The 27,975-nt window shown below is 41.4% G+C and overlaps 1 protein-coding gene across 2 annotated transcripts; it reads right to left on the reverse strand.

Annotated features, from left to right (window-relative positions):
• Nucleotides 1-642: 642 nt before the first annotated feature.
• Nucleotides 643-27,917, reverse strand: impg2b (interphotoreceptor matrix proteoglycan 2b). 2 transcript variants are annotated; one of them, XM_026361950.1, is made up of 20 exons: nucleotides 26,624-27,917; nucleotides 26,251-26,460; nucleotides 24,528-24,694; nucleotides 24,284-24,312; nucleotides 22,906-22,958; nucleotides 18,493-21,410; nucleotides 18,229-18,390; nucleotides 16,438-16,496; nucleotides 16,142-16,162; nucleotides 12,404-12,657; nucleotides 12,120-12,181; nucleotides 11,434-11,656; nucleotides 9,178-10,958; nucleotides 8,870-9,089; nucleotides 6,695-6,905; nucleotides 6,353-6,541; nucleotides 6,032-6,266; nucleotides 5,597-5,676; nucleotides 2,890-2,948; nucleotides 643-2,063 (listed from the first exon to the last, which is right to left on the reverse strand). In XM_026361950.1, the coding sequence occupies exons 1-19, from the start codon at nucleotides 26,700-26,702 to the stop codon at nucleotides 2,915-2,917; spliced, it is 6,987 nt and encodes a 2,328-aa protein (XP_026217735.1). In that variant the 5' UTR covers nucleotides 26,703-27,917; the 3' UTR covers nucleotides 643-2,063; nucleotides 2,890-2,914. The 2 variants fall into 2 exon arrangements, with proteins under 2 accessions (XP_026217735.1, XP_026217734.1); XM_026361949.1 differs by having other exon boundaries at nucleotides 26,251-26,702.
• Nucleotides 27,918-27,975: the final 58 nt, after the last annotated feature.

Here is a 27,975-nt window from a genome sequence, read left to right on the forward strand (position 1 = left end):
AGTCTGTTTGACTTTTATCTTTCACTGCTGAAAGTGAGAAGTGATGAAACGTGGATCACACACTGTACAGTGGACTGTTAAAGACATTTGGAAACAGCTTTAAACTAATAACTGAAAGAATCCTAAAAATCCAAAACAATAAATAAATAAGAAAAAAGAAATTAACATTACTAAAATTGTAAATATTGATATTGTTAATATCACGTTTAATAAACAAGAAAAGAAATGTAAGAAAATCCAACAACTCTTAAACCTTAATGATCAAGTGATCATTAAAATAAGAAGAATCTAACTCGTGAAAACCTCCTCCATCCTTTATTTACCTCTCACTCACCTGTCAGCAGGTCGTCATGGTGATGAGGTTGACGGACAGCTAGTCTGTCTCCTGTATTTGTTGAACTCGGTCAAATTCCTCCATTGGACATGTTTGTTTTCTCCTCACAATAGAAAATCAGTAGATTCTCAGTAGAAACCTCCAGCAGGAAACATCTGACTATGACTTTCGGAGGATTTAAGGATTAAAGTCATTTTGTGATAAAACATGTTTTAAATGAAAGTGATTATTTCGGAACGTTTGTTTCTCTTGACACAAACTCAGCACGTCAAACACCGTGGGACTGTGTAAAAAAGATTGTGGCTTTATTTTAGAAAAATGTGCCAACTTGCACTTACACATCATCGTTTCCATTTTTTCTGCTCACATTCTAGTTGGATATAAAATACAATACAAAAGACAGGAGAGCCGGAGACCTGCACACAGACAGGAGGAGAGAAACCGTGACGGTTTAATTCTGCTGGATCAGTGGATTCTGGGGATCAGGAGCCTGTTTGAAAACCGTCAGACTCTCTACTGAGAAACACACACAGCACATACAACGATCATTATCACCTGAGGTTCTACTGGAAACATTTCCACCTACATTTGAGATTGTTTAAGTTAAACAAGTGAAGGAAATTCTAGAAAAACATGATGTCTGGAGATATTTTGCTGGTTGTTTGCTGACTGGGTTTTAATCCTCTGATATTTCATTCTCCTCTTAGTTCAGTCTGATCCCCCAAAGTCCTGGAACAAGTCGTGTTACTTGGTTCTAAAAACGTAGCATCTTGTTCTGACCATTTCATCTCTTCCATGACCAGAATCGTCTACAACACAACACTGGACGTTGCACAAAGAAGAAATAGATCTTGCTCTTTTAACGTGACGCCTGCAGAAAACAGAACTCTTAAACAAGGTGAGTTGCACAGAACAAGAGAATGAGACGGTGAAACAACAATATCCGATGTGAAGATCATAACTTGGATCTTATTTTAACACTGACACCTGTTAGTTAAAAACACACGCACGCACACACGACACGGGCAGGCTACATGTTCTACACATGTTCTACACATGTTCTACACATGTTCTACACATGTTCTACACATCAGTTAACACTCCAGCATAGATGCAGAATTGTAAACACTTGTGCGAATGGCAGGCGCACACGATCAACAAAAGTGAGGAGGGAAAGCAGAGCAGTCGTGGAGCTATGGGAACGCTGGTGTAACGTCAAGGACATTGAATCCCAAACACGCTAACAGGGCGTGTGAAGGCACTGAGGGGGAGGAGCGCTGCGAGTCACGGCTGTCTCAAAAAAACACATCAGGAGACACGAATTCAACTCCAAACTCAAACCATCCGTCAGTGACACATTTCCTTCTGTGACAGCGGTGATGTGCAGCTCAGGACAAAAACAGAAACCCTTTAATCGAGCGGAGGATGTGAAATCCGTTTAGCAGAGTAAGACAGAGGTACCGAGCAGTGAGGAGTTAGAAAGCAAGAAAAACAGTGGCTGAAGTGTAACTCGAACAAAACAAGTATTAAAAGGTAAAGCTAAAAGGTCAAGGGAAGAAGAACAGGCGACCTCGTCAGGGTCAAAGTTCAGTTCACCCGCCCAACACATCAGAAAGTCTTCAGGAAATAAACTCCCAAAGGGTTCAGCATCTCGTCTTCTTCACTTCCAGTGGAGTGGACAGACGACGAGCTCCTCTTCCATCCTCAAGTCGAAGACGAAGGCAGGTTTCTGTAGAGGGACACAGGTGTGAGGACAGTCCACAGACTTCAGCTCCAGTTCCTAATCACACACATGACCGAACAGTGTTTCTACAGTGTTTCAACACCTTCGAGGCCGAGCAGACTAATGTTTGTCAGGTGGTATTTTAGCATCTGAACCTTTGCTAACAAAGCAGAGATCCAGGGAGGTGGATCTGCAACCATCTGAAAACATCGAACCTAAAGAGAGAAGAGCTGGAGACGTTTGGTTCTTTTTGTGTGATTTAGGTGAAGTGACCCTGAAGAAATCCCTCAGTGATCTTTTCTCATTTCTCATTTTCAGATATGATCCAATAATCGATCACACAGAGAGAGAAGACATTAAACACTCTGCCAATGGTCGACTGTCACAAAAACACATCTTGTTTCACTTCCATTTTTATTTCATATTTATTTTTTATAGTTTCTGGGTTTGTGCATGATTCACCGAGGCCCAATTTAACATTTGTTCATTAGAGCTGAGACTTTTAATCCGTTCAGCTACTGTGGGACTAATGGTCGAGAGATCTCATTTATTCCACTGGAACGAACAGTGTCCTTCAGTCCAGTGGTGCGTTTCACTTTAAATGTAAAGTGGTCAAAATGTTTCCAGAACCCGGGGCTCCAGCTGCTTTTCTACGTTAGAGCTGATGTTTTACACGCAACCTGAAGCTAATAAAAGAAAATGGATGTTTGTCATGTCTGAGAACTGATGATGAGACAACAACACACGTGACAGTTTGGAAAGGGCGATGTTAAAATCAGCAGATCAGATCAAATCAGTCGCTCCACAGCAGATCACAGCTGGATGTTCTTACCTCGAGGTCACCGACTCCCTGCCCACTATGTGGTGGAGCTCCCTCGCCTCTCCAAGAATCTGCTCCTCAAAACAAGAGAAGATTGGATTAGTTGGTGGTTTTGGTCCCCGATGAGGCACAAACAGAAAATAACCCCAAACATAAACAGGAAGCGAGAGGATTGTTTGGCCATGTATGTATATTGATGATAACTGCCTCAACACTGCATTTAATTCACTATTAGACTCTAAATGGAAATAAACCCACTCACTGTTTTAATCACACCCTTGAATTGAATTTGAATTTACAGTACCAGACTTTATTAAACCTACAGATAAGATTTTAAGATTTTATAAATCTTATAGTTAGAGATGGATCAGGTGACAGGTGGCAGGTGGCTGATACACTGAGCTCCTCTCCTCTCTCCTTTCTCCTCTATCCATTCTAATTCTACCATTGCATGTCATTAACTTTGTGTCTTCTCTCTCCTGTAGTTGTGTTTCCTCCTCTCTGTCTCCCTCTCTCTGTACTTTTCTGCAGGTATCCTCGGCCTGGAGCTGTACATCTCCAGAATCCAGTTGACTTGTCCAATGTTCTTGCTGCTTGTTGTTGTCTTTATTGCCTGCTGTTCTTTTCTCTCTTCTCTTTCCACTCACCCCAACCGGTCGAGGCAGATGGCCGTCCACTATGAGCCTGGTTCTGCTGGAGGTTTCTTCCTCTAAAGGGAGTTTTTCCTCTCCACTGTTGCTTAAAGCTTCCTCAAATAGGATTGTTGGGTTTTCTGTATCATCTGTTGTAAATTGGCGCTATACAAATAAAACTGAATTGAGTTGAATTGAATACTAGAAGAAACTGAGCTCAGATAGTGAAAACAAAATGTCAACACGTACTCGACCAAACACACCTTTAGACTGTTGACAGTGAAAATTACAGGTTTAAACTCAACCAATCGAAGGTGACAGTCACTTCCTCACATTACATTTTAGTGAAATCTCCATCTGTCTGTCTGGGAATCAACACCTGGGGCAGGTGGACAACAGAACCACAAAACTACAGAGCAGGTTTCTGAAAAATCAATGAATTAGGTGATTTATGTCCTCAGTTCATCCTCTGAGCAGGAGGAAAGTGTCCTGACAACTTGCTGAGTGGATGCTGAGATATTTTTCTGCAGAGTAACAACTGATAAAATCTGATAAAAACATTTAAATGAAATGATGAACACATGACTCACTGCTGAACAGGTGAATCTAAATGAAAGATAAATATGTGGATACGAAAAGAGAACACCTTCAACTCAACATACCCAAAACTGAACTTCTAGTCTTCCCTGCCAGACCTTCAACTCAACACAACATCAGCATTAACATTGGATCTGCGGTGATTGCCCCTACTAAGTCAGCCAGAAACCTGGGGGTCATCATTGACGACCAGCTGACCTTCACAGATCACATCGCCACAGTCGCTAGGTCGTGTAGATATGCCCTCCACAATATCAGAAAGATCAAACCCTATCTGACGGAGTACACAACCCAACTCATTGTACAGGCGTTGATCTTATCTCGCCTGGATTACTGCAATGCACTACTGATGGGTTTACCGGCATCCACGACCAAACCCCTCCAGATGATCCAAAATGCGGCAGCACGCCTCATTTTTAATCAACCTAAAAGGTCTCATGTCACACCGCTCTTCAGATCTTTGCACTGGCTTCCTGTGGCTGCAAGGATCAGGTTCAAAGCTCTGTCTCTTGCCTACAGAGTGGTCAACTCCACAGCTCCATCTTATCTCAATTCAATCGTTCAGGTCTACATCCCCTCCCGTCCACTGCGCTCAACCAGGGAACGTCGTCTGGTGGTACCAGCACCACACAGTCGACACCAAGGAAAACTGTTCAGCTCAGTGATCCCACGATGGTGGAATGAGCTGCCTATCTCTGCACGCTCAGCCACCTCACTTGCAATCTTTAAAAAACTGCTGAAAACAGAACTCTTCCGCATCTTCCTTTGCACTTAAAAAAATAAAAAATAAAAAAATAAAAAATTCTACCCTTTCTTTCTCACATCTCTTGAAACAGAAACACTTTTTCGATAGCACTCTGCTTTGATGTTGTTTCTCCTTGACTTAGATTTTGTTTGCTTGCCTTGTTCCTCACTTGTAAGTCGCTTTGGATAAAAGCGTCTGATTAATGACTAAATGTAAAATGTAAATGTAAATGTAGAACTGTTTTATTCATATCTAGAGTCTAGTGTTATCTTTTAATTTTAAACTCATCTGTCTCAGGTACAGGTGGAGGTGGAGATGGAGCCTAAATCCTGGCTCACCTTTCAGCTTTACATCCCCAGAAAAAGTTTCTCCACAAAGAGTCTCTTTAGTCTCTATGAAAGACCATTTGTGTCAGAACATTTTGACACAAATATAATATATAAATACATATCATTCATATAAAGTATTAATATAAATAAATATTCTAAAACTCAAATCTCAGAGTTTTTATTATCCTTCTGTTTTGAATTGTAGCTTTTTAAGAACAGAATCTGTTTTTTTAAAACTTGTATGCAGATTTGTAGTAAGTAAACATTCACATAAATTCACTTCTGTCTTTAGATTTCTACCCTGTGAACACACAAAGACTTAAAGTAAAAAATACATTTAACGTGTTAATGGTTGAATTTAACTAAAACAGGTTTTAGTTTGTTAATCATCTTCATAAACACATTAAATCACTCACACTTGAGTCTGTCGCACAAAGTCTGCAAAGTGTTGATCCCTGGCACACAACTCAATTATCCTCAAACGCTCCTGGATCTCCTGCAGAGAGGTCAGAGGTCGACAGAGAGAAAACATGTTTATGTAACAGTCTGAACAAGGTACAGACTGAAGATGAGGAGGAGGAGGAGGAGGAGGAGGAGGACCTGCAGGTAAAAATACTCATCAGCATAGTACAAACCTGCAGTTTAGACTTAAAACACCTCTGAGCCAAAACAATGTCACGACACCGAGCCGCCCTTTTTCCAGTCTGATTTTACTATACTCCCTGTGGTGTCAGAAACAGAAGCCAAAGCTCTCTGTCGAAGGAGAAAGTAAAGTAGGAGTTCTGGGACAGAGTAAGCGTCAGTACGCCACACATAGAGCTGGATCTCCCAGAGACACACAGAACTCTCACCTCTTTGGTGAGTGCAGTGTTCTGGTAGATCTGTTGGATGTCGTCACTGCTGACGTCTTTGGACACATCAGCAGTAACAGAGCTGCTGTACTGGGGCGGGGCATGATCACAGCGCCGGTAGTACTGGGGCGCATTGTCTTCATAGCGACGGTAATACTGGGCCGTCACTGGGTCACTCTCAAACATGGGGTTGAACTTGGTGGCGCGTTCCAGCGTTGGAATACTGTCGCCCCGTCTGAAAGAGGGACGATGCCAAACACTGAGATTTACTTCAAAAGTATTAAACAAAGTGGTCAATCAAAGTAACCTGTCCCTGCCCACCTCAGGGGGTCCTCGGTGTCCTCCCCATCGTACTGCTCTCGCAGCGTCCTTGCCAAGAAGAAAATGATCCCGGCTGCCACCATGAGGAAACCAGCCACCGAAGCAATGGCGATCCCCACCACCAGTGGCTCGGACACATACTCCTCACAGTGCTCACCGCGGTACCACCAGTTCTCGCCAACCCGGCACCTGCAGCAGAGGTCATAGGTCAATTCCCAGCAAAACCACCAAAAATAAAACCAAAACAGAAAATGTTTGGCTCAACTTTGGATCCTCGTCGGCATTTATATCACTGACCTTTATCTGCACAGACGTCAATGTTAGCGTGTAACCTCCTCTCACCTGCAGATGGCGCCCTTGCCGGGGATGATATCACATTTTCCATCGTTGAGGCAGAAGTCGTGTTGCACGTCACAGATGCTCTGACACGGCAGACCGTCCACGCTCAGATAGCCGGCGTCACAAACACACTCGGCCTCACCGGACCACTGATTGACCATACACCTGGAAAACTCGTTGCACGCCTGAAACTTACATGGATCTGCTCTGTCGCCTGAGGGGAAACAGGGTACATATAAAGAGAAGAACACATTTTAGAGACAAGAAGGGAGACCTGTGACTTTTCACATGTGTCTGAGGCTTTAGCTTTATGACATATGATTTATAATTAAATATAAAATTAACCTTCAGAGGAAACAAGCAGAGGAGCAATGGCCACATGGTTATTTCATGAGATGCTTCCTCTTCTTATTGCTAAATTAATTTCCATCAGTAATAAACATCCCTGGTCACTGAAGTGGGACAGCTCCACAATAAAGGGTCAGCTGAGTCCAGGCCAGACCCGTCTTTAGAAGTGTTTAGGTTAGAATTTGTGTTATGACAGTTGCAGATCCAGCAGCGTAGTACTCACTGTGTTTGACCATGTGCTTGTGCAATGGAAAACGAAGACTGCAGTGAAGATGAGGGGAGTAAACTGATTATCATGTCCACGGTGACTCACTGCTGCAGATTAGGGTTATCAGGCTGTCAGGAGCTGCTCTGATTGGCTCAGACAGATTAGAGCGCTGCAGCTCAGTACAGATGAACACGGTGAAGGAAATAACAGCACCTCTCACATCACAGCCTCGTCTCAGCTAGTGAATCATGTCGCTGCTCATTCATACAGACGTGAGTTCAGTTGGTTTATTCAGCTCAGTTTTTTTTTTTTTTTTCTGGTAAAAACTAATTTTAGGGCAAAGAAAACCTGTTGGAGATCATTTCAGACGCCAAATAATTAAGATTAAAAAATCTGGACCATTGTGCAGACTGATCCACAGTTTACCCCTTTATTTATTATTATTACTATAGTCCCCAAGCACATTCAAGGTTCCTTAAACTTTAGGAATCATCATTTCTAGCATAGGAACTGGCTCTACATATTTAACCATTAGGGTTATGCCATCTTGTTCTTTACAGTGGACAACTGAGGTGAGGTTAAAGTCACAAACAACCAGACCAGTGGTCCTGTAAAACTCAAACCTACTAATAATTGAAAAAACTGTGAAACCTGCCAGCGTATTATCTTTTCTATTGGCATGAATGCTTGGAGTTACGGTAGTGCTGTTTCTACTTGGTTTGACAAAAAGCTTTAATTTCAACACTTCTAGAACATACATAGGGATACTAACGCCTTTAAAGTAGCTACATCCACAGGTTCTCAGAGATACTAATAAACTGTTCAGAGAGTTCAGATGAAAATAAATACAGAGGACAGGCTCAGACAGATGGAGGTCAACAAGGGCCATGATGTTAATTCATCAGAGTGAGTGTGCTGCTGCTCACGTTCCTCCCAGACAGATTATCTCAGGTATTAGATGAGAGTCCTGACAGGAGTAACAGTGTCAGAGCTGCTGAGATGCTGCAGATACACAGAGGATCCGACTGGATCTGAACCTTATGAAACAACTAAGCGTCTAAAACACTCGCATATCACACTCAAACTCCAAAGATTTTGAACTTATCTGCTGGTTGGAGGTCCAAGTCTCCATGTAAGAAGTTCTTCACATTATCAGACTGAATGTATACCTCTCTAAGACTTCTGTGGCAGTCTGAGAATGTCACACTAATTTGTATTCTACAAAATGTAAGTAACGGAACTTAAAACTTCCTTTTTTCCTAAAACGAGAATCAAAACATACTGCGCTGGTAATTATGTTAGAAACCTGTAGAGATTCCTTTTACTTGTTTAGAAAGGTCGCAGCATTTGCAGATGTATGCAAATAATCATTATATGATCAAACAATTCTAATATTAACTATAGTATTAATTAGTTTTGAATATAACAAGTCATTTTGTCTTACTGCATCTTTAAAAAGTCTAAGGAAGATCTTTGCTTCACATAAAGGAAAATGCTGCTTCATTCTAGAAAGTGCTGCAAATACAGAAAACAAGATATTTTTTCTTTTATGTTTCTGGAAGTCAAGTTGAAAATTGAGTGTTCAGACCCACACTGTCCAAAGCCTGAAGCTTCACTCTCACCTGATTCAACATCCAGTGAGTATTTGTCGATGGCTAGGTTCATTGTCTGGTAGGCGGTGTTGGCAAAATCCTCTAGGATCAGGTAGACCACGTTTGTGACGCCACTGGGAACTGGCTTCCCAAACCTCATTCTGCTGTTCACCACGATGCTGCCATTCCTGAAGTTGAGAATTTCCAAATTCTGGAAGTTGTTCAGGTTGGACTGCAGGTATGGGACCAGCTGCAAGGTATAGACAAAGACATTATATGAAGAACATTACATAGGACAATAATCTTATCTACTGAGTCCAGACTTTTTGAGTTCTGACCAGTTCTAGGAACCGCTGCTCCAGGGCCTTGTACTCAGGGGAGCTTTTGTTAAACAGGTCCATGGAGAATGCCATGTTGGTCACCCTCAGGCTGAAGAAAACCATCAGTGCCCTGCCTGGTCGAGTTGGTAATGCAATTGCATCCAGGTCTGAGCCCTGAGCCCCGCTGGAGAAGCCGCTGCTGTCCCCTTCAGTTGACACACTGAACACATCGAAGCTCACATTAATGTTCGGCATGTCCGAGAAACCATGCTCGAAGGTTTGGAGCTTGGTAGCAGGAACGCTGTCTTTGACTTCCTGAAGTGATGAAGGAGTTGTCTGCAGGACATCTGTACGTACTTCCATCATGGAGGTAACCAAGTCTTTGTCTTGTGCTGAAGCACCTGGTGGCTTTTGTGTTACATCTGTTTCAGAACTTTCTGTTTCATTTGAGACCACCACTGACGGTGTTGACTGAGGAACACCTGAAGTTGCACTGATAGTTGGAACTTTTTCAGCATCTTCGTGGTTTGGGTGCTCGTGGTGATTCAGTTCTTCATCCTCTGGTGCCAAATCAGACACTCTAGTAAATGGTGAGTCCTTCTCAGGCGACAGCGCGATGCTGCTGCTGCGGTCTGCACTTACTGACACAGCAGGGGCAGGAGTGGCAGCGGTTGGAGTGATGACCATGACTTCATCCACAATCAGGTCTTTGTCTACGGTTTTTACTACCAGTGATGTCATTGTCGTAGGATTAGCTGTGCTTATATGCTGCTCTTCCAAGATCTCAACCTCATCATGGTCTTGAGATTCTTGTGTGGGTTTATCTATGAATTCCTTGAGTTCCGGTGGCTGTTCAGTGATTAATTCAAAGCCAAATTCTTTGGCTGTCACTGCTTGGACTTCTGAAAAGGTGGGCAGCTTTTCCGTTGTGGGGGTGTCTATATAAGAGGCTTCAGGTGCAACAATAACTACATCCTCCTTCTCAGACATATCTTCTGATTTAGACCCTTCTGTAGCCACTGGAAGCTCTACTTCTGCTGCAGAAGTTACTTTCATTACTTCTGGAGTTTCATGAAGCTCCACGGCTGAATCAGTTAGTCCTGCAATAAAAGGGGTCTCACTAGTCCAAGCTTCAGGTTCAGAAGAATGTGCGATTGGTGCCGGAATTGTATGTGTTTCAGTTGAGTAATTGTAATAGATGCCGGATGCTTCAACTGTTTGCTCTGAAAGTTCAACAGTCAAGGATTCTATGGGCGAAAATACAGGTGCTTCGGTCGTGGTTGGATACCCTGGGTCAGTGTTGAGGTGTGGTGTTACCAGGACTTGATCGAGAAAGGGGTCCTCAATGACTCTGTCTGGCAATGATTCCTCAAAAGCAGAAACTGTTGATGGATGCAACAAGGGAGCATGAGTGAATTCTACCTCCATAGTAACCAAATTATCTTTTGTAGTGGTTGGAGACGCAACAACAACTCCCTCCTCATCATCTCCGGTCTCTTCCAGATCAGGTGGTGGTAGGACCTCCAGGTTGCCATCCCTCTCATTGTAAAAGCCAGCCCCATCAGATGTCAATGACTGCTGCCAGGACCAGAGATCAGCTTCCTGGCCGTCTCCAGAGAAACCAGAGCCAGATCCATCGTCAGGTGTGACCTCAGCGCCTGTCTGAGTTTTCAGCGGAGGAGGAGGCGGGACAACAGATGAGCCTCCAGGACCGACTGCGTGGTCCCCACGGAGGGTATCATCTCGATGAGCAAGAACGTTACTGAGGAGGAATCCCTCATCTTCAACATTTCCATTATCTGCAAACAAGAAACAAATGTTTATGGCCAGGATGTTTCTCCTCTGATGGAAACTAAATAAAACAGTAACAGACATATAGTGACAGTATTTATAATCTGAGCAAACCTGAAAGAGTAAGGTTTTAACTGGGTGTGGTGGGAACAAATAATTACTGAAATACATCCATGTAGATTATAACAACATGTTGTAACAGTTATTTACAGGGATCAGTTGAAACTACTGTAGGTCAGAGGAAACAGTGATAATATTGAATCAATAACTAGCTAATCAATAACAATAACTGAGTCAGATGCAAACTATTAAAGTAGATGTATTCTACCTGATCAGCTGCTTCTTGCAGTGTAGCTATGAATAGTTTTCCATTCTGATTTCATTTGTGAATAAATCTACAGGCAGGCAATAAAAAACTGTTTATACACTAGAGATACACTCCACAGTACAAATGTTTCTGAATGTTTGAACTTTTTTACTCACTGTTTTCTATTGTTTGTTCCAGATCTAAAGTAACAGTGCGTGGCGGAGGAGTTGTACTCTCATCAAACATGAAGACGTCATTCTCGCTCACCACCTCGCTCTGAGGACCTTTCCTTGTGTCAAAGGGGTCAAACAGGAAGTCGTCCTTCTTCAGGAAAACGTTGCTACTGTCTGTCTCATGGCTCGGCGCATCGGGAGGCTTCTCTGCAGCCAGGACATTGTCCTGAAAGCAGGTTCAAAGACTTATTTAGATAAAGTTTGGTTTGACCGATTTTTTGTCATTTAGTAGTTATAGTACGCTTTTGCGATAGATCCAATTCCAGTAATTTACGATTTCAGTATTTCAATGATAATACTAGTGATAGAGGCCATAATGTTTTCATAGAATTCAGAACAAAGCCACTAAGTTGCTTTTGAATCTCAAAGGTCAAGAATGAATGTTCATGTTCAAAATGATCATCCTTTACTATTTTTCTGTTTCCACTTTCTCTTAAAATACTTCTTTGATGTATTAAATACCGAGTTTAGGCCATCCAGTATTCTCATAACTTTTTTTTTTCCTCCACAGGATTCGTTTTTTGGTGACAGCTTTTCTTAAGTTCACTGTGGTTTGTTGCACATAAATACTATATACTCTACACTATAATACTATATACTGTGGAAAATGTGGCTTCAGTTTGACTCACCATGTTGTCGTAGGTGTCAGCTGGTCGACTCGTAGGTTTCACAGCTGGCAACAGATTCTCAGCTGCAGAAAACAATCAAGGTTAAAATAAGCGTCTGAAAAAGGAAAATGTTATTATTTTACTGATGCGATCATGTCGTATGCACATTAACCATTTAGCTACAGGGATGTTCCTATGTTAATTTAGCAGCAGGTCTTTGTTAACTAGAACTAAGAATAATCCTTGTGCCATAAGATATCCATGTACAAACTTCGTAAAGCTGTAATGTATCTATAGCTCTGTACCGTTCTGCAGCAGCAGCAGGTCAGGCTGCGTGTCCAGGCTACTGTTGGTCATGAAGTTGTCTTTGTGCAGCGCCTCTGTGATGTAGTTGCGGAAGTCGGTGATAGTGTAGACGACAGTGGGCTGCTCAGCGGCTCCGGGATAATTCTTCTCCACCAGGTTGTTCTGCAGAGAGATGAAGTCCAGCGTGTCGTTGGTGATGCCGCTGCTGTCGACTTCGAGAGTGATGGTGTAGTGTACCAGGACCACCAAACCCCTGAGACACAGAAGGACAAATCAGTGATAAACACTTCAAAGTTAGTTTTTTTAAAATCAAGATTTAATGTTTGATTTCCTAAAATAAACTATTTCTTTTCTTGACACAGTTACCTACTTTTAGAAAATCCATTCAACCTACTAGTAGTAAAACTAATGAATCTTAGTCAATAAAATGTCAAAATGTAAAAACAGTAGTCATTTTAAATAATTTGACTCAATGTGACTTTTGTAAAGTCGATTGTTTTTTCTGACTAAATTTCTATTAATTCTATTAATTGTTTTAAAAGCTGCTCAAAATATGAAATGATTAAGGAAGGTGTTTTTCAACTAATCATTTCAGCTCCTTCTCTCATGACTCTCATGTTTGTAAGGTACAAATTTAATTACTCAATAACTATTAAACTGGGATTCTTTTGGTAAAAAGTGGATGTTTTTAAGACCTTACATTCACATAAATCTTGTCTAAACAACATTTTAATGACCATGTTTCATCCTGTAGTAAAGGTTGGCTGTGGAATGAAAATAATCATGTAAATTCTGTTAAAACAAGGGACACATCACTCGCTGTCTGTAAAAAAAGAGACAAATTTAACAATATTTTGACCTCTTACTTTAACTTGCTGCTAACTGCTGGGAATAACATTATCATCATCCTTCAATCTAACAACTGTTCATCTTTTCTTGTCTCCTCTGACCTCAATCCTTCACTTTGAGATTAATTTTTGAGATGAGTGTTTGAGAAAAACTGAACGTGATGACTTTTACAACTGTATCATCTTCCTGCACCTTCACGCCACTGCTTCAGGCCTTCCACTTGGCTTTCAGTGACTCTGCTGAATTCAGGTTCAGGTTTAAGACTCTCTCTGAGCTCACAAAGTGAATTTATCAGTGCTGCATAGAGGACACGAGACTGGATGCTAATTAACTTCCTTCTGCTAAATCCTGATAAGACAGAAGTACTAGTTATAGGATCATCTGCAGCTAGAAGCAAGATGTTAGACCACACCGTAACTCTAGATGGCCTTTCCGTTACATCTAGTGCAACAGTCAAAGACCTTGGTGTGATTCTAGATTCCAGTCTTTCATTTGAAGCTCATGTAGATAATGTCACCAGGACAGCTTTCTTTCACCTCAGAAATATTGCCAAGATAAGGAATATTTTGTCACTAAATGATGCAGAAAAATTAGTCCATGCTTTCATCACCTCTAGGTAATGCCTTACTGTCTGGCTGTTCAACCAGGTGCATAAACAAGCTTCAGTTAGTTCAGAATGCAGCAGCGAGAGTCCTCACTCGAACCAGAAGATACGATCACATCTCGCCTATCTTATCTACACTTCATTGGCTCCCCGTGAAATTTCGCATTGATTTTAAAATACTACTTTTGACATTTAAAGCATTAAATGGTCTTGCGCCGCATTATCTAAGTGAACTGCTAGTGTCTTATGATCCACCACGCCTACTTCGCTCAAAGGATGCTGGCTGCCTGTCAGTACCTCGTATCCTAAAAACTACAGCTGGGGGCAGAGCTTTTTCTTACAAAGCCCCAAAGTTATGGAACAGCCTTCCAAATAGCGTTCAGGACTCAGATACAGTCTCAGTGTTTAAGTCTAGGCTGAAAACCTACCTGTTTAGTCAAGCATTTGAGTAAATAGATCTGGGAAGGACTCATGGACTTAGAGCATTATGGTGAACTGGTATGTTTAGATGCTGTCTTCCCAACTCTCACTGATCACTCGGGTTTGTTGATGGTGAAGTGTTTGGTTGCTCTACATCCCAGTGCGCCCTCATGTCTGTGTTTTCTTCTGAACCCACCCTTTTAGTTAGGCTGTCATAATTAGTCCTGCCGGAGTCCCTGCTGCACTACACTAAATATACATTCACCTCAAACTTTATCTGACTGTGAATACAACTAACTGCAATCTCTCCTCTTCTCTCTCTTTCCCTCTCCCTCTCTCTATTTCCCTCTTTCTGTCTCTCTGTCGAGCTACACGTCATTCCACCCTTTGCCCTCTGGACCTGTCTGACTCGTCCTGATGCCCAACTTCTGGCTGGAGATCTCGTCGCCTGGATCCACCGTTTGCCCTTTGGGATGCGTTTGGAGACTGGATTGGTCACAAGCTACTATGATGTCGGTCCCGGCCTCGGCGGACGTCGGAAGCTGTTTCTTGGAGGTCTCGACTCAACGCTCGATAGTCAAGGAATGGAACTAGTCTGCCTGCAATAACTAACTGGACTCCATATTAACTTAAAAGACTTTAACTGTTATACTGGACTGTCTGCTGCCTACACAGCATGTAATCACCCATATGAGGATGGGTTCCCTGTTGAGTCTGGTTCCTCTCAAGGTTTCTTCCTGTTGCCTTCTCAGGGAGTTTTTCCTTGCCACTGTCGCCCTCGGCTTGCTCATCAGGGACAATCACATTATTATGACTCATACACATTCACTGTTCATGTACTGTTCTTTGGTTGTGTAAAGCTGCTTTGTGACAATGTCAATTGTAAAAAGCGCTCTACAAATAAAATTGAATTGAATTGAATTGAATAGAGGAAGGTAGGGGATGATGGCGAGCCTGTCGTAAACCAGTAACAGTAATCCTGCAGCAGCTGCAGGTGGCTGGCGAGCAGCAAGCGACTTATCCCACTTAAGAGCTGATTGACTATTGTTAAGGTCATTAAGTGGAAATTAGAGCAGAGTGGCAGCAGAGCCGTTATTTACTCTGACAAGCAGGTGAAAGGGGCTTTCAAATGGGAGACGCTCTGCCAGTGAAATCTACTGTATACCTCTAGTTGTTCTCAAATCATCCTTTATTCCCCTTAAAGGCAGCTGAATAATCTAAAGTCAGATCCTTTTGAGTTCCTGAATTTACAGGCAACTATTACCTGATTACTTTGATACTAAAGAAAATCTAAAACTAGATAAATGCATTAAAGTAGCTCAATCAGTTTGAAGACGCCTGATCCACAGTATATCAAACACACTGCATTAACACTTGTAGATAGACGCCATTCTATTGCCTTGTGAAGAAAATAAGAGTTTCCAACACAAAAACAGTCAACATTTAGGAATAAGACATGTTTTGGGGTGAAGTGAATGACATCAGAAACTTTACATCTTAAAAAGTCACTGAGGTTTAAAATCGTGGAAAGAGCTGCAGATATGGATATGGACTGCCATTATTCTGTCCTGCACCATCTGAAACCCAGCAGCTGAGTTTCCCATCAGGGCGTGTCCACTAAAGGGACAGTGGACTCTGCAGTAAAGTTGTGGGTCAACGGGATCAATTTATTGGAGCCTCTGGGTGAGTGTGAACTTACTGACTGATGTGAGTTCAGGGTTTTAAAAGTCTCAGAAAAAAGGCTTCAAAAAATAATAGTAAATAATAATAATAATAATAAAACACAAATCCACTAAATAACCAACAATAAACAAATAATGAAAACATAAAAATCACCAAATCATGTAGAAATAAACAAACTTACCGCTCCAAGTCCTTCTGTGGTCTAAAAGGAATAAAATAACATACAAAAAAAAACATTAAAAAATCTGTTTTCTCCACTGGTGTGTAAGTCAAAGTTTGAATTCAAAACAAATGATGTCTGCATCATTACATAGAAAAAGTCTCAGTTTATTTTCAAAGTACATTTGCAGATTCCATCACTTAATTTCTCAACACAGTGCATAAATAGTTTTAAGATAAATACCATTTAAGTCTGCTCACACATAGATATACAGGAAAGCTAATTATTGGGACAATAAATAAAAAATAAAACTGTACCTGAATTCAACAACGTTGACGTTCTTGAAGCCCGGCAACCTCTCAAAGGCATCTTCGATCTGAAGAGGAAACAAATTGAATCTTTCAACTAATTATGTGACTGAAGCAAATCAACCACAGTGTTTATGAGCAGAATAACTAGATAAATATGTGTAACTACTGTACAGTCATCAGCTGTCATTGGAATAAAGTTGCTCCAGCTGCTCCAACAACAAGCTGAACAGAATCAGTCCCAATTTCCTGCTTCATGAAATCCGTTTTATTTTGCTAAATCTTTTATTTTGAGTGACATGAAGACAAAGGCAACCATGACTAAACAGGCTGCCCATACGGAGCCAACATGGAGCCTCCACCCTAATGACCTCCTGTATTGTGCTTCATGGAGTCACAAACTACACTTCCATGTAAGACTAGAATGTATCAAATGTGAAAAATGACAGTGCCTACAAACAACTAGCATTAAAAGCCACACAACATCATACTGTATTAGGAAAAAATGTTGGGTTTGCTGCTTTCAGCAGCTAATGTCTTTTCTTTGGAATAAAAACCAACATTTTCAGGTCTCAGTGGCCTGTGACTGCACTCCACTCCCTCGACTCTGCTTCTCTGCTGCAGTCAAACCCCTGCTGTTGCTATTAGGCCAGTTAACCACTCAATATTCCCTCATTAATGACCCTGACCCTGATATTCAAACCATAAACTGGCTTCCCGCGTCACTGAGCCTGAAGCCCTCCCAGCGATTCGGGAATACACCGGCACTCTCTGCTTTCCTGGCAGAACTTGTTTTTCCACCAGCTCCCAGTGAGTCATCGCTCATATACACCATGTCCTCTGAAGTTTTCCAGCTCAGTTTCTGCTTCAGCGGCTCGTATAGCCGATCGCTGGCAGAGCTGAGGAAACTGAGCTTAAAAGCGTGAAGACTTTTAATGCGTGAAAAACAGGAGGAGTCTTTAAAGCACAGCCAAACTCCTGAGTCTGCAAGTCTGTAGTAAAACCACAAAGTAAGTCCATTTGCTAATGAGTGTGCTTTGTGGACGTCAGAAAGAGGAGTAAAAGAGAAGGAATGACAGGAGGAGGTGTGGGCAGGAACCACAGAAATCACAAAAACTGGCTGATAAAACCAACCACAGCTCAATCCACTAATGTTTTTCTCCAAAATAAGATGACGACAACAACGTGGGTCATACTGGAAAAGTACAGTATCCTGAGCTGCACAATAACAATTCAGCTTATTACTTAAGATCATTCAACATGAAGTATGTTTAGAATGTTTTACATATAAAGCATTAGCTTGAAACATTGCTTGTTAATTTTCACCTTGAACAACAATTCAATACAGCAAATGTTAAAAAACTCTGTGGTTAAGTCTTAGCTCTAATGATTGTGAAAAAATATTAGTAAAAAGCTAGAAATGACCACTTTTAAGAGAGAAAAGCAGGTTTTATAACATATAACTGATCAGAAATAGTGTAGACATGGTTAATACTGTGAATGACTATTGTAGATGGAAACAGCTGAAGAAGTACTGTCTTCCAATAGCACATAAGTTTATTAATTTAAAAAGAAAACTGATCATTAGAAAATCCTTAGCTATGATGGTAATATAGATGAAAATATGTATCTTTACATGAAAACATGGAAATTCCTTTTTTTCCAAAGTTCTGATTGGTTGAGTATAACCGTATATAAATGAAAAGCTTGAATAAAAATAATAATTATTATAATTATGGTTTATCAATTTCCATCCCATGGTCATGTTCACAGAGCAGAAACCTTTGACGCCCATCGTACCCTGCGTGTGAAGTGTCTGGCCAGTTGCTGGTAGTGGAAGCTGCTTGGGTCTCTCAGAGCATCGTTATACGTCTCTCCTCTCAGTTTAATGCTCAGCTCCACCACCTGGTCCTTCAGGGGCTTTGGGGGCCGCAACAAGGTGTCAGCAATCTCGTTACCAATCTGAATGTGAAGGATGATTTAGATTTGATAGTGTTACGGGAGCACTGGGTTTGAGAAATGTTAACTGATACCATACCATTCCAACAACAAGTATTTGCTTACCGAGTTTTCCCCCTCGTCCTCCAACCCAAAGCCGTTGTTTCCAAGTAAGTTGTCATCTACGTCGTGAGGCGTCTCTGTTAGATCGGGGAAGTTGCCATTGTTGTACTCAACCATGTACTTTCCTGTCACTTCCAAGAAGGTACTAGGGGTGACCGCATCGGTGATAGTTCCCTGGGTACTCTTCGCAGTGACCTCTGGGGTGATTTCCTCAGTAGATTCCAGTATTCCCCCTGCACTATTTAACGTAACATCTTGGGAAATAGGTTCAACTTCTACAGGAACCTCTGCTAGAACAAACTCTGCAATGTCCTCACCTCTTTCACCACCTTCCTCAGGTACAACCTCTGGGACAACCTTTTCTGTAGTAAACTGATTTCTGTGTTCACTTAAGGTGGAATCTTTCTCAAATGCAATCTCTGGACTGAAGTCTTCAGGAGACTCTGGAGTGACCTCCTCAGGATATTCTACCTCTGAAATTGCCCCTGGGTGGGCATGAGTCACAAAATCCTGAGATGTTCCCCTTGGAATCTCTGGGCTGATTTCTCCATCAACATGTTGAAAATCTGCAGTTTCTGTGACCTCACCTGAGGGCTGCGCCACCTGGGTCGTACTCTCCTTGGTTGTACCTGAATATAGCTCTAGCTCAGACTGTTCTGGAGGTTTCATCATTATCTCTGGTTCAGGTGTTGCCTCAATTTCAGTTCCAGGCAATAAGCCCTCCGTGTCCTCTGGAACAACAACAACAACCGGAGTGATCTCCTCATCAGATTCTGAAGGGGTTCCATCAAAGGTCTCTATAACAACATCTTCTGAAACTGGCTTGGTTCCTTCTGCTCCTGGTTCTCCAAATCCAAGTTCTTCCTCAGAGAACTCTGATGCTGCATCTTCACTGTCCTCTGATGGATCAGCTGCTTCTTTTGTTTTATCTACAAGTGTAATGTCAGGATTGAACTTGCCCTCATCAGGTAATGCTTCTGGTTCAGTTTCTTGTGCAGTTCCTCCTGTAGGTTTCTGATTTTTGGATTCTGGTTCTTCTGTGGGTTCTCTCTCTACATCTTGTGCTGATTCTGCTGTAGGTCTGATCTCTAATACATTTTCTTCTCCAAGTTTTGGTTCTTGTGCTGGTTCTCCTGTGGATTCTGTCTCTTTTACAATTTCTTCCATGAGTTCTACATCTCCTTCTGGTTCCTCTTTGGGTTTGGGCTCCTCAGTAATATCTTCTTCTTCTAAAGTTTTGGCTTCTTGTGCGAGTTGTGCTCCCTTTCCATCAGCTAGAGTCAGCTCAGCTATTTCTTCAGTTTTTTCCTCAGGTTCTGATTCTTGTACAGTTTTTTCCACATGTTCTACATGTTCTGTAACTTCTTTTACTTCTTTCTTTTCTCCCACAGGCTCTACAGGAACACGATGTACTTCTTCGCTACCTTTAACTGGTTCTTCCATAGCCTTACCTATTTCCTCCTCTGTTTCTTTTATAATTTCATCAAACGTCTCTACATGTTCAACTGGTTCTTCTGTTTGAACAGTTAGTTCTTCTTTGGATGTTTCATCAAATACAGCTTCAGTTATCTCACCTGTCTCTATCGTTAAAACCTCAGAAGACTCCAATTCAGCTGCAGCTTCAGTAGTATTATCTTCAGAAACAGCTGTAACGTCTTCGTGTTTGACTTCTACTTTGACCACCTCAGGTTTTGATGTTACTTCTTGAGACTTGTCATCTTGTAAGATCACTAAAAGAGGCTCAACCTCAGTCATCATTGTAGGTTTGTCTTCTGGTACTTTGTCCTTTCCAAAGCTTTCACTAACATCTACTTCTATCTTATCTATTGTTGTCACAATGGAGGCCTGGAGAGGAACTTCTGTTTCTGTGTCCAAAACAGATTCTTGATCTGGAGTCACATGTATGAATATTTTATCTTTTTCTCCATTTCGTATCACAAATACAGTCTGAGTTACCTCTGTGTTGACCATGGTTTCATCATGACCAACTTCCACAACACCCTCTGAAGGTTGTTCTACCAGTGGTTTTTGTATGTCACCCTCAGCCTTTTTGAAAATTGCTGCTTCAGTTAGAAGTGTATCTGGTAATACTTCAGTGATTAGCTCTAGTGAATCCTCAGTGGTTGTTTCTAAAACCTCATCAGTCAAGGCAACCTTTGGTGTGACATCCAAAGAATTGTCTAAAATTTCGTCGACTTCTGGGCCCACAGTGACTTCTACAGTTGTCTTAGTCGTACCTTCCACCAAGATGTCTAACAGAACCTCAGGACCAGGTTCTACTGACAGTTCCTGGCCTAAACCTTCCACTGTGACAGTTTCTATAGTCGGTATTATTGTGGGCTCCGTAAGAACTGCAACAGTAGCTTCTGCAAGAACCTCTTGAGCCACAGCCTCTGAGGGTGGCTCTTCGCCCCTTGGGGTTACCTCCTGGGTCACTTTGGAATAAGTTAGATCCACATCTTCAAGAAAGATTTCATCTGTCCTGTCATCTTGTTCTGAAGTGTGTACAGCTTCCCCTGCTGTATCTGAGACAGTTTTGTCTGCCCCTATATTCATATATTCAAAATGCTGTTGGGTAGCAGCATCTGTGGCAACCTCTGTGGCAACCTCCATAGTATTGCCAGGGATGTCATCAACCGCTACTTCCTCAGACCCTGTAGGAATGTCAGTGTACATGACAAAAGGTGGACTTTCCGAGGAAATGTCCCCTTTAGTCTCCTGGAGGTCTTCAGTGCTTTCTGGCACAACAGCATCAGTAGACTGATAGGTTGAATCCACAGGAATACTGGTCAGAGTTGTTGCATGAACCGAATCTTCAGCTGCAGAGAGTGAAGGTTTCCAAGCAGTGACCTCATGTCCGAGCAAAAGGTTGTCTTGATCGGCTGCAATTGTTTCTGAACTGATGATGATAACATCTTCTTCTGTAAAATTCAAGTAAAAGTTAAAGTAGAAAAAAAGAATGAGGAAGATGGAAAGTATGATTCCTAAATCCAAAGAACCTGCTTTACGAAGGAGTTCAGATAGCTGATTTTCTTGCCTAAAGTAAATTCTTTTAAACCTATTTAACACCTAAAGGACTCTAATGCCAAACATATTTAAGCACTTAGAAACAGTGATAATGTTTTTTGTCATACTCAAACACCGGAATAAGTCAAAAGTTTTCGGTTTATTAGAAAATGTGGGAACAATATACCTGCACCTGCTACTTTAACATCTCATTTTCTCACAAAGTATAGAAAATAGTTCCAAAAAATTCAACAATTTTTCAACTAGTTGCCTAACAAACCAGGGGACAGGACATAGGGACATAATCTTAATCTTAATCTTAAGTGGTCTGAGCAGCAGAAAGGCAAACACAGGCAAATCCATAATGTCTGGCAAATGTAACATGAACTAGGATCTGTTTTCTAAATAAAAATGACTCCGAAATGAGTGATTCAAACTTGAGGCATTTAAGATACTCGCTAAACCTCCAAACAGGCCTTTCAGTTTATTCTGAAAAAAAGTCTGTGGTTTACTGGTTGTTGGAGGCTGTAACTTATATCCATTTATATCCCTACTCTGAACTGCACAGTGGTGTAATGTTAGCTAACAGGACTTGACTTGTTACCCAAAGCTCCGCTGGAAATGTGCCATGGAATCGTCAGTGGTTGGACAAAAAAACCTCTGACTATAATCTGCAGCACTAGAACTCCATTTTGAAAACTTTGGCATTCTCCCAGCAGACTCTGAAGGATTGTGAATGTCATAGGTGAATATATGACAACTAGGAAAGGAGAATCTAAGATTTGATCCACTAGATGTAGCTGCTTTAAAATACCTTAAAGAAAACTGTCAATGCATGAAACAAGTGAGCTGATTAAGAGACATATGACTTTTGCTTAGAAGTTCTGCATGGACTCAAATACCAAACTGATTCTATGAGCTCAGTGTCCTGCAGTTACTCAGTCAGGTCTAGATCTCTGCTATTGGTCCTCTGCTCAACCTCTCTCCATTGACCAGACTACTGCCTGTAAATAGGCTTACAGATCTATTCTGAGAGCAAAGCGTGTGACGGAAATCAGCCTCCTGCACCCACTCCTCCCTCACACTACGCAGATTGGGGTCTAAGGTGGCGGACTGTAACTGACAGAGGTTTGTATGTCAGTACTTGTCTGGGCCGTCATCTCTCCGGGGATCATGGAAGACTTTCATTGGGTCACCAGAGGGTCACCAATAGGATGCTAGTAACCACCTGTTCTCACATAAAGTCCCTTAAAGAATCAGCTTAGATATTTCCTGGCTCCAGTCAGCATTGATATTGTCATACAACTTAGTTGTAGCTAAATTACTGTTTTTTTCCTTCTTAAATTAATTTAATTGAATTTTTTATGGTATATTACCAGTATATAGTAGTAGCCCTAAATGAGGCCTTACCTGGCAGAGTTTCCCTCACTGATTGTTCAGTTTGGACAGGTATAGTTTCAGAGCTGCAGGAGAGACAAGTAGAGACCAGAGAGTATTTAGAAACCAGAACAAACCAGTAAAGAGACTTAACACAGGCGAAAGATGTTGTTTACTGTTGTTACTGTAGTAGAATTATTGTTCATCGTTTCTCTTCTTCTTTTTAACTGGGACAAATCAAATGGGACATCAAAGCCTGGAGGATCTGACTAAAACATTAGTGAATTATTCTATATGCCCTGTTTTAAATTCTGTTCATGTGATGTTGATTATGTCACAAGCTTACAGTGGAACTTTTTTCCATAAAGCATGTTATGATTTTTAAAGGGGAATTTCACCTAGTGCAGAATCTGTCCTGCTGGATTGAGCCACAGTTTCATTTTCTGCTTTAAGGCTTTTAGAAATCACGGAGAAATAAAATCACGGAGACACAAAGCAAACACGAAAAAACATCCAAATCTGGTTCCTGTTCTAGGATTTTCAACAATAACCAAGAACTGAGGTGGAGAAACACACACACACACACACAAAAATTGTTGGAATTCCCCTTTAAATTCATTAAGCGGAGCTGGACTGAAGCGTTTTTACAGTGAGAGTTAACGAAAACCATGCGACTGTAAAAAGGCAAAAAGCAAAACACAGAAATGACAAAAAGCATCTGACACATAAACAGGAAGTCGTTCTGGTTCTGGTTCTGGTTCTGGGGTGGAGTTGTTAGGTTTCAATCCAATGCAAACAGCACGTCCATAATTTAATTTCAGCCAGTAACACCTAATATACACTGTCAGCTTTTTAATAAAGTCCACTAAAGAGTTGAAGACATAAAAAATAAGGTTAAAGGTGAAATAAGGTTGTTGTGTCATTATTGCCGCTTGTTTTCGGTGACTCCAGCCCAGTTCTGTAGCTGGTGTGTGGTTGCTGCAGGCCTACCTGCATGGAGGAGGACCTGAGGTGATGGGCACACTGCAGCAGGTGATGAAACACAGCACAGGTGTCAATACACAACCACAGTGACCAGATTCTTTGACTTTAGTCGCTCACAGCTAGAGGAACATCGTAAACGAGTGAACAGGTCATTTTAGTTTATTAGAATTATTTGGACTTGTTCCTCACTTGTAAGTCGCTTTGAATAAAAGTCTGATAAATGACTATATGTAAATGTAAATGTATATTCCATGTTGAAAAAGCCACATTTGAAATCTTACCAGGTTTTTAAGATGTTTTTTTAAGTTTTTAGTTTTATTGTATTTCAGAGAAAACATGATTCAGAAACATGTGACACTTCACTAAGTTAACATCAACAATAAAGAAGAATACATGACTTACAGCTGCCACATAATCATACACTGACCTGTTCACTGCAGCAGCTAGAGCGACTCTCTGTAAGAAAGAAGCATATCATCAGCAAAGAACAGAACAACAACCTAAAACCAACAGCACAACCGCAGCTAATTATACTATAAGGTCCATTTCTTTTTCTTATTACTACTGGACTATTTAAATTTCATTTGAGTTTCATCCCCTCCCCATTCCACCTCTACTGCCTAAGTCTGAATAAAATACATACTTCAAAATAAAAACTACAGTAAACTCACTCTCTTGATAAGGTCGACGTGCTCCTCTGATTGGCTAAAGAAGCTGCCAATGTCCATGACACTCACTGAACCATCCATGCAGCGACTGACCCAGTCATGATACTCATCCCTCTCCGGCAGCCGGTCCCAGAAGATCTTGAAGGCCTCCCACACCGTCTCCTGACACACTGCAACAGCCACAAACGACATTTAGCCTAAAGCAACTTTAAACTAGTAGTGTAGCGATAAGATCGCTGCCCTCCGAGCGGAGACCAGGGTTCAAATGCCGGCTGTGGCCTACCTCCAGTAAGTCACTTTGGATAAACACATCTGCCAAATGATTAAATGTAAACTGAAAATGACAGTGTGAGCTTTCAGAAGTAGGATTAAACTTTACAAAATAGTAAATGAATCTTCAAAGTTTAGGACAACCGCTGATACAAGAGAGAAATATCAATTAAATATGCACCATTCAGCCAAAACTTTAACATGTCCACTACTATGCAGACCCCTCTTTGCTTGCAAAACAGCCATTACCCTTCACGACATAGACTCTATAAGACCTTTGAAGGTGCCTCTGGGATCCTGCACAAGATCTCAGCAGCATATGTAAGTTGTGAAGTGAAGCCTCCACAAATCAGACAGCTCAAACCTGCTCACATATTTATTCTTGCCCAAGTTTCCTGTTTCCACAAAAAAACATTCTGTGTATCGCACTGCCTGACAGTTGTCATGGTAACAAGATAATCAATGTTGTAAAATTCACCTGTCAGTGGTTTTAATATTGTGGCTGACTGGAGTAAAAAGTAAAGGTTCCCTGAGCCATGTAAAAAAATGTGTGCACATCCTCCGTGACCAATACAGTCAGGATCCTGAATGTAGATTTTATTTTGAAAAACCCAACACATGATGACACCTGAGCTGTATTCAGAGCTTTGGATCTTTATGTGGGACCACTATGGGTCCGAAACAGATAAACACCTATATTCAGATCATGGCAACACAGGCTGAACCAGACTAAATTTGGACAAACTGTCGGGAGGTTTGTTCAGCATCACAACGAAACAGTGATTCAATGTGAAAACAGCCTAAAGTGACGCTTCTCGAAGAGAAGGCTGTAACTATTGTAACTACTGTGAAAAATGCCTTTTTTATACCTTAAGGGGCTATTTGAAAAACCAACTGGACATTGTACATCAGCACTGAACTTCCGAGCTCAAGTTTTTTTTATCAAGCAGCACTTGGATCAAGAGATAAACCGTAGGTTGACTCACAAAGCAGAGACGCTAATAGAAAAGCTCAACCTAAGATTTATGTCAATATATGTGTACTGGAGCATAAAATAGCTAAAACAGTACAAATAAACAGGAATAAAAACAGGAAGTGTTTAGTGCTTCAGATTCTTTTTTTACTGAAGCAACAAGATGAACTCTTGAAGTGACAGAAAGTACTAAAGCTTTAACCTGAAACCAAACAACTCGTTAAGAAGGTTGAAGTTTTGCAGGGCATCTGGCTCTGCATGACCTACGAACTCTTTGGCATCAGCTGCCTTTAATGGCAGACGTGGATTTTGAGCTTTTAAGTCAGTCTGGATAAGAGCTTCAGTGGGACAAGTGTTAAAGAGAAAAATGAAAAACCTCTGAAAGAACCAGTAAGCTAAAGAAAACTTGACATGAAGCAAAAACCTTGTCTACAGACAGACCTGTCCAATAAACTGAGATGAACCCAGGAAACATCCACATACCTCTGAGGTGAAAGTAGCTGAGGTGGTTGGCGATGGCCTGGTCAAGCGTCTCCTGAGTGCAAAGTTTGACTCCACTTGCAAACAAGATATTCCTTTTTCTTCGAGCTAGAGTGGTGCGTCGTCGGTATAAAAGCTGATCAGTGTCCACCATCGACTCAGCCAAATATTCACCATGCTCCTGCGAATCCCTCTTCCCCTGATAAGAGGCATCTGAAAGGCATTCAGTGAAGTCAGTGTTAAACACTTTTGTTGATGACACTCTACTTTGACCTGCATGTAGGACCTTTACTTGCATTGGTTTGTGGGTACAGCAGTGTACTGCTACTGTGACCTAAAATACCTGTTGCCAACAATGTTAAAACTCCATACCAACCTGTTTCCATGTAGATGTACCCTGAAAGCAGCACAGCCCCAAACACCCACAGTGCCAACCTCCTGCACTTCACAGCCATTTCTTTGAAAATCTCCTTCAAAAGCTCCAGCCTCGGACTCGCTGCCCCTTATTTCCACCTCCTCAGCTCATGAGCTGCTTCCTGCTCACATTCATCCATCCACTGGTTTACTCTGCATTGGTCAGAATGTTTGAATAAATAAGAAATGGAGGGATATACTCCAGATCTTGGGACGGTCCTGACGTGGCGTGGCCAAGCTGCCCGATGCTCCCTCTCAGGTGAGCAGATGGGACTTTGTTACTGGTGGAGATTTTTTCTCTTTGCCCTAATCCTATTTGTTAAGCTGCTGGAGTGGATGACTGTCAGAGCCATGGTGCAGCAGAGCAACGGGTCAGTATTGCTTAAAGGAAATCAAACTGGCTCATTACATGAAACAGAAAGGGTTCGGGTTTGTGCACTGGCTTAGCTTATATAAGAAAAAAGAAATGAAACCCAAAATGACTTCAAGAAATAAAAGGTACAGTGAATATGCTCCAACATGTACACTGCTACAGCTCTAAAGTGGTTAATTTTCCAGGATTCACCATTGTGACTGATGGTTTTTACAATGCTGCAGTTGCTACACAACTTTGTAATAGTTGCTTCTTGCAGGGAGTTCATCTTTAAAACACTTTGTCGCTCTACTGCAAATGATAGCACAGGCCTGCACAAAGTCCAGGTTTAATACAGGACCGTCCTGTTGGATGGTGGCACGATGGACTGTCCGTCTTATTTTACAGATTTTAAAGGAACTTAACGTGTGTATGGTATAAAAACATCTACACAAAGAGGCTTATTTTGGATGTAATAAAAAAAATCTAACCTAAAATCTTAGTAGTAGAACAGAAATGTAATCCCAACAAAATAAACACAAGACATGTTTGATGCCATCTAGCCAGAACAATCGGAGCTGATGAACGGGGAATGAGCCAGGTGGTCGTTACCGGCAGACCGATCAGAGTGGATTACCTGAACGCACAGTGAGGTCACATTCAGGATTTAAAGGGCAAAGGGGACAGTGGACGGTCTCAACATCATATTTGAACTTTTTACACTTTTTGCTGATAACCTAATGAGATTGTAGCATTTTATTCATCTTAAGAAAACTAAAATGTAAGACTAACTAACTACTAAGTAGGAATACAATCAATAATAGTTGTAATCACCTAATTACATAAAGCTCAGCGAATAATTGTCCTAAACCGATTCACTGAATGTATAAATCTGACTTTTATTTCTGCTACTACAGACATTAGACTTTTCTACTATTACATTCATCCTCGTCCAGACTCTG

This window comes from Anabas testudineus, chromosome 2, assembly GCF_900324465.2.
Source record: "Anabas testudineus chromosome 2, fAnaTes1.2, whole genome shotgun sequence".
In the NCBI taxonomy this organism is placed as follows: Eukaryota; Metazoa; Chordata; class Actinopteri; order Anabantiformes; family Anabantidae; genus Anabas; species Anabas testudineus.

What these genes read in the sequence shown, in the direction of transcription:
- impg2b (XM_026361949.1), bottom strand. Translation starts at nt 26,545, where the DNA reads ATGCAAGTAAAGGTCCTACATGCAGGTCAAAGTAGAGTGTCATCAACA. An exon ending in GGCAAGGGCGCCATCTGCAG is followed by an intron (nt 6,542 to 6,694) that starts GTGAGAGGAGGT and finishes CCTCTGCTGCAG; the next exon opens with GTGCCGGGTTGGCGAGAACT. An exon ending in ACACTGCACTCACCAAAGAG is followed by an intron (nt 5,677 to 6,031) that starts GTGAGAGTTCTG and finishes ACCTCTCTGCAG; the next exon opens with GAGATCCAGGAGCGTTTGAG.